A 13,254-nucleotide genomic window follows, 5' to 3' on the forward strand; every position below is an offset into this window, starting at 1 on the left:
TTTTTTTGCCACATCACAGAATATATAACTGCTTAAAAATTTCATTCCTGATTTTATGACTAATGGTAGCTACACTAGTTTAATTTTGAAAAGGCTTTGATTTTTTTCAAATTACACAGCAATATTTGGACTTGAAACAATGTAGGAAAAACAAAGAAGCATTCAACTAATTGTTTAAACACCGCTATAACACATGATTTACATTTTTTGTAACAGCAACAAATATATATGGTGAAGTTCCTGGGTACATTTTTTTTCCCTGTCCCATTTCTTGTTAAAATGTTCCCAGAATACACGCATGGAGCTACAGTAAGTCTGTAAACCTATGGATGATAATTGGATACAGATTTATGCCTCGAAAAAAATATTCCTGGCTAAAACCATGCAAAGAATTTACACTTGACCCGCATCTTAAGGGAGACATGGAAATATGAAATGCATCTCATCATTAAAAGCTCTTGTTACTGGCATGCATCCTATTAATGGAATCGCATTACATCTGAAAGACTTAGCTAAATGAGCCGTAGGCAAAACCCTAAGAGTAGAGAAGTGGAGTTTACAGAGGAATATGTCTAAACATCTGTTAGATTTATAGCTGTGGAGAAATGAATGCAACCGCACGACACCGAAGCTTTGATCTATCATCATCAGTGGTAACCAAAGTTGTAAGACAACTATTAAATGGTGCTCTGGACTAAACCAAAAGCTAATGATTTAAAATGGCATTTTAACATATAACAAAACCCATTTTTCTTAATTACATTTTGTTATTAAGGTTTACCCACACCATCATTTGCACACTCGTGGTGAAATCACTGAAATACTAATCTCTTGGTGTCATACGTGCCCACATGAGTACTTTCATTATCTCCCTCCTCCTTATATGTATTTTATCAGTGTCATGTACTTGGTCATTGTTCCATTGCCAGAGATGATCTCACAGCACTGACATCCATAGTTCTCATTTGAGCAGAGCTCTAGGTTTACATATCTGACACAACTATAACTCCCAAGGCTATGAGCACACGAGACAGTCCACTGTCAGATGGCTAAACCCGTTTGATGCCACTCATCACAGGGGTACCTTTAGATACAGTAGGTGTCAAATAACATTTCATACAAGCAGAGGACTGATGACCCCCTTCGCTTCAGGCTACTGTGGGCCAAAGTTAGTATATGGGTTTATCTTGGGATCTAGAATATGACACTGTTGATCTTTTGATTTTGAAACCACAGTATGATCCACGTTAGACATTTACTGTTGCCTCTAGCAAGGTCTCTTCTCATCTTGGCTACATGAAGAATCGAGAGCTTTCTTTTATGTGTGTGTATAAAGATTTTGCGGCCCACAATTTTGGAATTTATACCAGCTGTGAGAGCGTGGCTGAGACTGTTTTTGACTCTTTGTGTGTTACTGTGGCAAAATGCTAGCCTGTTGAAACCTAATGTAGTGTCTGTGGAGACTCACTGTCATTGGGATTTTATCAGAATATTCACTTTAATTCAGTTTTATTTATCTAGCACCAAATCACACCAACATTTACCTCGAGATTCTTTATATTGTAAGGTAAAGACCCTACAATAATACAGAAAAAACAGCGAAAACCCCCAATATTAAGATGACCTGCTTTGGTAAATGGTAAATGGCCTGTATTTGTATAGCGCTTTACTAGTCCCTAAGGACCCCAAAGCGCTTTACATATCCAGTCATCCACCCATTCACACACACATTCACACACTGGTGATGGCAAGCTACATTGCAGCCACAGCCACCCTGGGGCGCACTGACTGAGCCGAGGCTGCCGGACACTGGCGTCACCGGGCCCTCTGACCACCACCAGTAGGCAACGGGTGAAGTGTCTTGCCCAAGGACACAACGACCGAGACTGTCCAAGCCGGGGCTTTGGGGAAATGCTTTGGCGACAGGGGAAAGGAAAAACTCTCTTTTAACAGGAAGAAAACTCCAGCAGAACCAGGCTCAGGGAGGAGCAGTCATCTATTGTGACCAGCTGGGGGTGAGGGGAGGAAGACAGGACAAAGAAATGCTGTGGAAGAGAGCCAGAGATGAAATGTAACTAATAAGCAGCAGAGGATGAATGTATGGATTCATTGGTAACTTGTGATGTACAAATATATTTCAAGAATTGACTAAAGACCAATTTCTGTAGCAGCTGGAGTCCATTGCAGGATGATCTCTAGATAATTTTGTGTTTTAATCTCTCTGTTCCATCATATATTTATAAAATGTTTGTTTTTCTAAAAAAACCAAAAAAAATCAGAATCAGAATCAGAATACTTTATTGATCCCTGGGGGAAATTATTTTTTTTGTTACAGTGCTCCATTATAAACCAACATAAACCAACATTAACAAGACAGACAATACGCTAACTAAGAATAGTGAAAATACAAGTCAGAAAAAAAAAGAATACGTAAGAAAAAAGAGCTAAACTAAGAGAAAAAGCAGGAGCGACTGTAACAGGCTGCACGCTGGTTGGCGCATGCGCACTATAAAAAAACAGCCCTTCAGCAGCTTCTCCAACTTAGGGCTGTGGGCGGCTAGAGCCTTACTCTGCTGACATCAGAATCAGAATCAGAATACTTTATTAATCCCGAGGGGGAAAGTATGGTGACCAGGTGTCCCTGCAATATTTTTTGTCCTTTGTCACGACATCCTGTAACTGTGACAGTGTGTAACATTTTGATTTAGTCTAGTTTTCAAAGGCACTGCTATCCAGTGGTTATGAACAAAGACCATCATCATGAATCATGTGCATGTTATCGTCACACTCTCTTGCTGCCTTGGCTACAGTATGCCAAACAGGGAAAAACAAACAGGGGAAGTCACCAAGTCTAAAGCGTTGCAGATTTCAGTGGAATAAAGACAAGCAAATGCAGCAACAATAAAGACTATGAAGCTACTTATAACAGGATGACACTGGTGGAATTTTTTGCCTTTGTTATTGTAATTTTGATATTTCACATGGTGGTGAATAGCGACATGAAGTGAAACAGTGCATGTCAGTCTCACAAAGCTCCTGGGGCTAAAAACAAGAAGTGAAATGCAAATCTCAAAGCTAGCTGGCTCCTTTTAGCTTATTCACAAGGGGATGCCACTGCACGACACATCAAATATGGTGCCAGATTGACAGATTTTTACTGCAGATGACCTTCCCGCCTCAACCCCTAGGGGATTTTTATCTTGTCACTGGCTCAAACTAGGCATACTTCCTTGTTAGGGGAATGTGGAAACAACTAAATTATGGAGCCAATGGCCAATCTAAGGTTGTGTTGCAACTGAAAGCCAATGATTATTACCAGACAGAACATTAACTTAACTTTTTACATTTATTGGTAGAAGGTGTGTTAGAAGATGATGAAACAAATATTTTATGTTCATTGAATTTGCCTAAATTTACTCAGGGAACTGGGAAAATTGCATTTGACTAAAATGCCATATTATTTGTCCCTAATGTGCTAAATTCCAGGTCAATTCAGCACGAACGTAAAGGTGCTGCTATAAATGGATTTAGTATTATATACTTAACTGTAAGGCAATTATTTTATTAATAATACAATAATACAATTATTTTACATATATTTTTTAGTTTTTTTGTGATCAGAACCACAACGTTTTTATTTATTTATTTAGATAGTTATTTTTGTTTGTTTAAAAATAAAAATATAAGCAATTTAATTGCATAAACTATATCTCCTCGTTTTAAAAATCAGGATTCTTGTTATTAAACGTAGCTTATAAGTGTCAATCACTTTTCCCTGAGCTCCTCCTCTGCCCTGACGTCAGGGAGACGTAGCTACGTGTTTTCAGCGCACTCCGCTGTGATTGGCCAGATTAGCTCACGTGACTCGAACATGCCGTATCACAGAAAATTGCGAGGAGCAAAAAAACTCCGCCGAAACGTGTGCCGAGAGAGAGCGACGATGACGTAACACCGTGGACCGTGCTGTGTTGTCACCAGCTGTTGGCTAAAAGAAGACGAAAGAAAAGTGGACGCGTCTCGATGGATTGCGTGCTCACGAGTGGACCGTAGGGCTTAAGAGACACGTTCGGAACTGAAGGAGGGGAACCGGGCGACTAATGGAAGCCCCGCAGACTCATCAGCCGCGCAGGGATAGTATTAGTTACATAACTGAAGCCATCGATAACGGAAAAACTGTGATAACGGAGTAGTGCCCATAAAGGTCGGAGTTGAAGCCATTTTTCTCTGCAGTAAGCACAATGATTTCATTAATTAACCCAACGCATTTGAACTTTTCTTGTTTTTTGCTGTTTTTGCTTCCATGCTTCACTTCAAGATCTTTTTAAGGATCAATTGTCTCCAGTGATGTTTCCAGACAACTTGCAAAAGAGCATGCTGGAATGATCAGCGCTTGCGACATTGTTTACTCTAGTCAATCAGTTGCTACTGAACCAGCAGACACCAGCTTTATTCACGCACAAGGCTACTTCTTAAAATGTGTAAATCTCATTTGATCATATTTTAATGTTTTCTTTATTTATACCACGGCAAAGGCATCTGATTGGCTTGCAGATGTCAGGTTAAAGCCATCATATAACCTACTGTTGCTTTATTGCAATACATAGTAATACATAGAAGTAATTCTTTTCCTTTATGCAGTTTCATTTAAGGGCACCCAAGCTACATGATTCATTTTCTTTTAGTTGAGTTCACTACAGGTGTCTGTATAACCCTTTAAATATGACTGCTTACCATTAGAGGTTGTAGATCTTTGGTTTTTGTTTCAGGAGACAGTTACACAGTCTTACCACCGCCATCATGAACGTGGGAACAGCACACAGTGAGGTTAACCCCAACACCCGAGTGATGAACAGCCGGGGTATGTGGCTGTCTTACATCCTGGGCATCGGCCTCCTTCATATCATCCTGCTGAGCATCCCCTTTGCCAGTGTGCCCGTCGTCTGGACCCTCACCAACCTCATCCATAATCTGGTTAGTGGTGTAGTGGTGTCCCTCAAAGGACCAGCACTGCCACAGTTTGCCTTAACCTTTATTGACTAGGTCAAGTCAGGTCAAATCAAGTCGAGGGCACGTGCAACACAGTAAAGAGGTTTAGGATGTGGGGAATGGGAGTAAGTTGAGAGCTGAGTCAGAGACACAACTGCTTGCTGCTTCACTGCTCTTAGACATGCCTTTGGTTAATGAGGTGATTCTTTAACAAGCTTCTTGTTTTTTGTTGTTGTTTTTTCATAGTTCCTTTTTTTTTCTTTCCAACTTGGACAGGCCCACATTTCTTGAGAAGAGCGCAACCACACCGTGATCCTGTTACACAAGTGAATTTGCTAGTTGAGGCATGGGCTGTTTCATCATGCAGCTTAAAAGTGTTCCTAATATTGAGAACACATCTGACTTTTACTTATGAGCTTTACAGTAGATTTAGATTTATTTTAAAAGAAGAAGAAGAGGAAGACTTTAACTTAGTAAGTTAACTTCCTGGAAGATTTTGTACTGAACGAAGTTTACTCACATCAATAATCCACTAGTGTGGCAATCATGTGGCAACAGTGTTCTGTTTTTCCCCTTCTCTGTAGTGCATGTACCTGCTTCTTCATACAGTCAAAGGGACACCTTTCGAGACCCCTGATCAAGGCAAAGCTCGCCTCCTTACACACTGGGAGCAGATGGACTACGGTGTGCAGTTTACGGCTTCACGGAAGTTCCTCACCATCACACCTATTGTCCTGTAAGTTGCATTCCTCTGCTTTTCTGTTTAATGTGGCTTTTTGAGGACCGCAGAAAACCATAGAGGACAATATAATGGGACAATACCTTAAGCAAGTATGTTAGGTCTAAGGAGAGCGTAGACAGGAAATGACAACCAGAGTAGGTCATCAGTTCTCTGACAAGGACACGTCTCACTACCGTGTCATCCATCAGCACTTTTGTGTGTGACAGGTCTAAAGCAAAAGCAGCTCTCTTTGAATGAACCTGTGTGTTTGTGGCTTAATCATAATGCCAGTACCTTTTATTCAGAGTGAACTTGCACACACTTATACCTCAGTGGAAAAATATATGCTGCATTATAAAATTCAGCGCTTATTTTCCTTTGGTGTGAGTGTGGATTGATTAGCATACACGCTGCTCCCTTATTAGCCAAGCCTGCAAATTGAGAAGGGGCACAGTGTTTGCAGAAGTGCCGCTTGCTGCTTTCTTGGCCTTTTTCTGTCCTTATTAACCACCACAGTTCAGTTTACAGGAAGCACTCTGCTTCCCCAGGGTTTATTTGCCAGCTCAGCACGAACATTGTAGCGATAGCGCTTTTGCAGGTGTGGACTTTGTTTTTGCACTTATTTAAAGGGGCTCTTTGTCATTTTGTTTTGCAACCACTGCCAGCAGGAAGAAGTGAGCGGTCAGTCTTTAGACTCCAGATGTAATGGCTACACATCTGCTGAAATCTTCTGGGAGTGTTTTTGTACATGTCCTTACCTGTTCCGCTGAGAGCAGGAAATGCAATTCATCATTCTCACTTAACAAAAATCCCTTACTGCCACACCTAAAAGTGCGACTCATATTAAATCAGCATAGTTTTATTTATTCCACCATCTCACCAGGATTAACACAACTCTGCAAACATACAGCCAGCACACAAGCCGAGTTTATATACATGGATGTGGTATGTATGTGGTTCTTTTGTTTTTGTCAGGGGGCCATAATAAAAATGATAAATAATCAATAAAACAAGTGCAGGACCACATGATGAAGAACTGTGAAATCAGATGCACACATTGCTGAATTCTGGTAAACTCTATAAGCAGTCGTTTGTTTTTACTTCTCATATTTTACTTTGGTTTCCTCTGACGTTACAATAAAAAAACTAGCTTAAATCTTCCTCATTTGCCCCACTGCACTCATGAAAGATGTTGAATTATCTTTTAAATAAAGACTCTAGACTTTACAATCATTAGAATCTTAATATGTATTATATATTATGTCTCCAACCTCAAACTTTTATACCTCTATTGTGCAGACCCACTACTTTTACTTTTTATGATGTCACAGGCCGGGTTGAATTGTGGCCGAAGGTTCAATTCTACAAATAATTTTTCAGATTGTTGCAAGTTGAAAAATTTCTGTGATAAACAGAAGCTTTATAGATATGTTGATTAGGTGTCATCACTGAATGTAGAAATATTGAATAGGTAATAGAATATTTACTATTTATGAACAAATATATTGTGTTATACATGAAATCTAGCCTTAGGTTGTTAGATAGACCATTCTAACAACCCCAAATGTAAATGAAAAAAAACAAAACGTTTTTTGATAACGAGACAGAGCTTGACCAGAGACTGCAGTGTGTGGAAGGCCTCTTGAGGCCTCTTGAGGATGGGCAGTGGCTCCTGAGCCAGTTAAGTCCCCTGAAACCTCTGAGAGAGGATGACAGACAGAGGAAGAGGGGAGGGAGAGCAAGGAGAACAACTGCTGTGTGGGACAAGTGGGCATCTGTAGATAAGCCTCAAAAGGGAATGTTTATGTGGTCCTGCTCGCGAACTTCAGATAAATCATCTCATATTCATAAACCACTGTAAGTGTTTTATCTGCTTCTCATCCTCGTCAAAATTGGAATCATCAGTTAGCCTAACATGCATGCTGGGATTAAATTAGATGGACTTTTTAGCTTGTTGGTGCTTGGAAGCCTAATGTAGATTTAGGCTTACAGATTCTCATATCAACTCATTTGCTCATTACCAGTGTTGTAATTCTGTTGTTTGGCACGTTAAAATGGTCTCACAGGACAACTGCTGGCACAGCTTTTGGGAGTTAGGAAACATCTGGGTGTGATTGGCAGAATAAAACTAAGTGAAAGGTTTTTTTATACATAGAGTGACATTTTATAAAGATATTGTGGTTTTCTTCAGGCTTTTAACGGACTGCCTTGCTTTCACACCAGCAGAGAGAAATCTAGACATAAGCTTTATGTCCTTTGCTCATTGTAATCTTCTCCTTTTTTGTGCCTATTCTTGATTCAGGTATATATTAACCAGCTTCTACACCAAATACGATCGGGCCCATTTTGTTGTCAACACTGTCTCCTTGCTCACGGTACTCATTCCCAAGCTGCCCCAGCTGCACGGTGTGAGGATCTTTGGGATTAATAAGTACTGACACGGCAGAAGAGGACACCTCCTTCCTGTGTCCCTGTGGACTGCTGAGAGCACACAGAGTATCAAGCTTCTGATTTGGCTGCAGAACCATTGGGATCTGTGGTCGTTTGGCGCCTCACTCTGCAGAGCAGCACTCTAAATAAAGCCTATTGAGCATACTGCCATGGTACCAAACCCCAGGACGGAGACACAAAACACTAGAGAGCACAAAGGGAAAGTGTTCAGTTGTGATTATTTGTGGAAAATCTTCTTTGAGCCTCGTGATTTTTCCAGAGACATTTTAAAAGGATTTCTCAAAGTATTGTGTACATTTCTGTAGACGTTCTCAAATGTGACAAGTGCCGGGGGAACAGGACAATGTAGTTGTACAAATGTGGTGTGCCATTTTACACTACTGGCACACTGAGGCAGTAATCAAAGTTATTTTGTATGTAATGATACGCTGCTGTATTTATTCAGCTTCACTCTCGCGTGTAGCTCCGTCTTCCTTGAGGTTTCTGAGCTTAGAGGAGAGCAACAATAGTTTAATGAAATGGTAGGGGACCTGTGAAGTGCAGCGGAAGCGAGACACAAGAAACCACGAGATTTTATATTTAGCCCTCGCTGTTCTGCTCAGGGCCAAGATTGGGAAGTTAAGCAGCCTTTATTTTTATCTGACCATTTCCTTATTTGGACACCTCTTGTCCTGGTTTGTGCGCTGCAAACCTCCAGTCTGTGTGCAAAAGCACTCGACTGATCTGACTTATCCAAAGGTCCTGCAGTCTGGCTCTGGAGATGGGCAAAATATGTTCACACATGTTTGTTCCTGCTCTGTAAAAGTACTCAGGATCTGGTATGTTGAGCATGAGTCAGCTGTGTCTGCAGCTCAGACCAGTCAGCAGATTGCATACTGAGTTCTATGTTTATTAGGTACGCTTTGTGCAGTCTGATGCACTGTAGCACGGATGCTTTCATTTACCTAAGAATTAAAAATCCTCCAGAATGATGAAAACAATGCAACAATAAAGCACTCAGGACAAAGATAGAAAAATAAACCCCTGCAAAGCGGGATTAATCACTTTGTCTGCCAGCTGTAGCTGCCATTTTTCTTTAATGCTTTCTTCATAAAGCATCCTGATCTGGATCTAGGCCAGATATTTGGTACAAAAATGACTTTTCAAAGGTTTGAAAAATGAATTTAGGATGTGGTGTGCTTCATTTCTCTTGCATTACATTGGGTGGAGTTGCAGGTGAGGATTGTTAGCAGGTTCCATAACATCAATTTTACTGACTTTTTTATGGCTGTGCTTTATTCTCCAGTGTAAGATTTTGATTAGGTAGAAGTAAACTTGTTAATATGGGATAGAAATGTCCAAATCACCCTCTGGAATGTATTTCAAAATTCTCCTTAGAGAGCTGGTATTCGTTTACGTTAAGCCTAGTTTTGATCCTGAATTCGGGGAAAAAATAGCCAAGCAGTAGTCAAACAGTGGCCTAGGGCTTACATTCAATATCACCTTAGGTAGTTTTTAATGGAGGATGCTTCTGGCTACTTGAAGTCTAGTTTTCACTCTTGATTTTTCTTTGTGTTGCTCTTCTGTAACTACCTGTCTCATGAACTGCTTTAGATTACACTTTTTTATCATGTTTTTAGCTTACTCCATCTCCCGTTTGATTGTTTTCTGAAATTAGCTGGTGCTGGAAACGAGGCTAATGAGAACAGTTTGTGGACTGAAAGAAAAAGGATAGAAAAAGGAGACACTAAAGAAAATAGCTGCATAAGATTTTTAAAGTAGGTACGATCCAGATCTTTAAAGAATATCAAGTACTTCCTCGTCATCTGATTGAAATCTCCACTTCTACTAGTCCTATGTGCTAAAAGAGGTCATTGCATTACAGTAAAAACACTGGTTGCAATTTTCGGAGAAATACAGTGAAAGTGCATCTTTTCAAATCCGCCATGTTTCTTCGTTTTCATTGCGTTTGTCAGTGAAAGGCCAAAGCAGGCCTCATCGTAAGCATTCAGGGTCTTTGAGTTACTGTGGGCTGTGTATCACGTGCACAACAGTGCTTTGATTCAGTTACACAAACAGTTGTCTTGACCTGATTTCAATATATGTTCATATATGTTTGTCAAAATTATTGCCTGACCATCCCAGGTTTCATTTTTCCCGGAGCAAAAACCGCAGATGGCCAGAGCTGGAAAATGAATACAGACTATGGTTTGAAGAAGCATCATTTCATATTTGACCTCTGAAATTGATAAATGGTACTGATTAGTTGGGGACAGGCAGAGAGGGAATGAAACATGAGCTCAAACATGGATTTCATTTAAAGGTGACTAAACTGTATAATAGTTCATCTTAATTCTCATTCGAGGTAAAATTATGTTTTACATTTCTTCTTTTGAACTCAATTTTACGATACCAGATGTTCAATCAGAGGGGAACGTCTATTCTGTGCTGGGATACGAGGATCCATTCAAATCTGTTATGAATTGAAAAAATAAAAATGTATAGATTAATAGTTAAACCACTATTGTGCCCTTTAGCAGTAGTAGAAGCAAGAACAAGCATAGATCTAATATTTAAAATGACTTAGAGTGGCAGCGGTAGTAAATGTAGCAGAATCATATTTTCCTTAGATTTGTGGTTCACGCTGTCACTGCAAAACATGAAAACATTCATTTTATTAAGTGTGTTAAATTGGAAAAAAGTAATAAATGAATCAAACATGGATCATAGAACCAAAGAGTTCACGTATGTGTACATAATAGTTGATCTGCCCGAGCCTTCATTATGTTTTCAGATGTATTCTTACTCTAAAGGGCTTCATTGTAAGACTTGCTACAGCACAAGATGACAATGCATTTACTTTTTTTTTTATCAGACTGTTTGAGAACATCGGATAAACTGAATGTTGATTAAATGTGAAAAGTTGCGCTTGTAGCTCCTGGTTTGATTTTCTTTTTTAAAAAAGTGTACTTGCTTTGTTTTTGAAGGACATTGCAAAGCCATTTTCTGTAAGAGCGCTTGACTCTAAATACAATGTTTTTCAAGCATCATCTCAAAATCCTTCATTTGTGCCGCCGTGTCCTCGTTTTCTGGCGTTTAATTAAAATGCAGAAAATGTGTTGGATCTGTAAAGGAATTGGTAAGACGAAGCATTGTGCTCATCATTTTTTGTGTGCTTTTCAGTATGTACAACAGGCACAACATGGTGTGAGACAGCCTCTCCTGTCTTGTTGTGGCTGTGCTTAACTTTTGTTTGCACATCCAGGGCTCTCAAGAAGGTTGAGTGTTGACTCTAAACACAGATGTAAGCATCAGATGGATTACTGCTCATCAAAAAGAGAAAGGCTGTATTTAGGACACCTTTTTCAGTGACTACAATGTACTGACATGCCTCCTCCATGACGTGTTTGCAGGAGTTTAGTTCAGACTTTTAGGTTCCTTAACATTATGACTAGTTAGTCCTTACAGTACAATAGAGTTTGCACAAAAGGAAAAATGAAAATTGTACTTAATAAAAGCAGGAAACACTTTCAGAATTGTGCATAGATGTGATATTTTGTGCTATATTCTGTACTTTGTCTTTGCAGGTACAAGGGTTTGTAGAAAATGCCTGAGAGTAGTAACTCTTGCAATGCACCTCCTGAAAGCTGTGCAGTGCATCAGGTTATTCAATCTGAATGATTGTCCTAAACTCTGCAGCTTGAAACAGTACTTCTTTGTACTTTCTGTCAACTCTACCTGATAGTAAACCTATGCATCAAATCAAAAATTCAATCTATGGTCTTCATTTCCCCCATTGCAAGCTGATACTGACGCTGTACAGTGCTCACCCTGTTAAACAACACCGGGGGCTGTTTAAACATTCAGTAAGCGAAAGTAACAGTGAGGTATTACGAGGCAGTAAATTAGCAGCAATCAAATGATTTAAGTCATAACAATATAAATCCTCATTTTAGGGGCAAAATAAGCTTTTTATTTGGTGTTAAGCAGATATGCAATGGCATCCCACCCATTTATGTTGAATAGATTTTGAAGTCTTCTTTAAACATGAGCTGAAATCATGATTTAAGTTATACCTGGGAGGTAAGTGTTCCAAACATTGTATTTTTTTGATAGAAATAGTTGAACGACTTGTTCTTTGTTGCTCATATCCTAGCACTACATCAGTAAAATCCAGTATGTTGATCACATGCTTCTTTTTAATGATGACTACTACCCGATGTTCATGCAGACGTGCCCCCCCCCAGTCGTGACATTTATCACAATTACCTGTATGTGTTTTAGCATAAATTTGCATAAAGGCCTTCTGTGTTGTTATGCTACAAAAAATAAGAGGAACTTAAGATGAACAAAACTATATGAAAATTAGCATTATTTTAAAAGGTCAGTTACCTTAAAGCAAAAACAAAGCCGTATCGGGACTAACTCGTTTAAGATGACAGACACAGTAAATGGCTTTTTAATTATTGTAAGGAGGACAAATGTCAGGCAACAGGCAGAGGTTTAGGAAAATCAGTGCAAGTGTTACAATAAAAACAGTGCTTTCTTTTTTAAAAAGTATTTTTATAAGCCTAAAACTACAGTGAGGGTAATTCCTCTACATTTTTTATTGCAGTTAGTTTTCTAGTTTCTAGGTCTAGTTTTTCTTTTAGTTAACTAAAATCTTTTTTGACCTATTTTTAGTGTTTAGTTTTAGTTTTAGTTAACTATAATAACTTTTCCTGAAGTCTGAAAAACTTTCCACTTATCCAGTTCTGTATTGCAGGGAGCCTGTCCCAGCTGTCATAGGGAATGGGACAGCACACCACCATGCTTCCCAGTCTGAAAGCTGTGGCTCTCAAGTATTGCTTTACTTTTAAGGGCTTAATGATAATAATGAATCTATTCTAAAATGTTTGTCTCAGGATGCTTTGGCTCATCTTGCTATTTTCATATTCTTTTTACACTCCATTTGAGGCCAAAGAGACCAGTGCATAGGGCAAATGTGAATGTGTGACCCAGAGTTTATGCAAAAAAAAAAGTTATTATGTTCTGGGCTATGCAGTTAAAATCTGGGCCATATATTATGTGCACAGTGTACCAAATAATAAAATACGTATAAAGAATTCTGCAGTTAA

General features: G+C 39.2%; 1 protein-coding gene across 2 annotated transcripts; it reads left to right on the plus strand.

Moving 5' to 3' along the window:
- The first annotated feature begins 3,865 nt into the window (after window positions 1-3,865).
- On the plus strand, window positions 3,866-11,894 carry ormdl3 (ORMDL sphingolipid biosynthesis regulator 3). Of its 2 annotated transcripts, none has more exons than XM_005725821.1 (4): window positions 3,866-4,229; window positions 4,767-4,971; window positions 5,571-5,722; window positions 8,010-11,894. In XM_005725821.1, exons 2-4 carry the CDS (start codon window positions 4,798-4,800, stop codon window positions 8,143-8,145), a joined length of 462 nt encoding a protein of 153 aa, XP_005725878.1. In that variant the 5' UTR covers window positions 3,866-4,229; window positions 4,767-4,797; the 3' UTR covers window positions 8,146-11,894. The 2 variants fall into 2 exon arrangements, with proteins under 2 accessions (XP_005725878.1, XP_005725879.1); XM_005725822.1 differs by having other exon boundaries at window positions 3,866-4,201.
- The last annotated feature ends 1,360 nt before the right edge of the window (window positions 11,895-13,254 follow it).

This window comes from Pundamilia nyererei, unplaced genomic scaffold, assembly GCF_000239375.1.
Source record: "Pundamilia nyererei isolate P.nyererei 1_Seehausen unplaced genomic scaffold, PunNye1.0 scaffold00017, whole genome shotgun sequence".
Classification (NCBI taxonomy): Eukaryota; Metazoa; Chordata; class Actinopteri; order Cichliformes; family Cichlidae; genus Pundamilia; species Pundamilia nyererei.

What these genes read in the sequence shown, in the direction of transcription:
- ormdl3 (XM_005725821.1), top strand. Translation starts at nt 4,798, where the DNA reads ATGAACGTGGGAACAGCACACAGTGAGGTTAACCCCAACACCCGAGTG. An exon ending in CCAACCTCATCCATAATCTG is followed by an intron (nt 4,972 to 5,570) that starts GTTAGTGGTGTA and finishes CCTTCTCTGTAG; the next exon opens with TGCATGTACCTGCTTCTTCA. An exon ending in ACCATCACACCTATTGTCCT is followed by an intron (nt 5,723 to 8,009) that starts GTAAGTTGCATT and finishes TTCTTGATTCAG; the next exon opens with GTATATATTAACCAGCTTCT.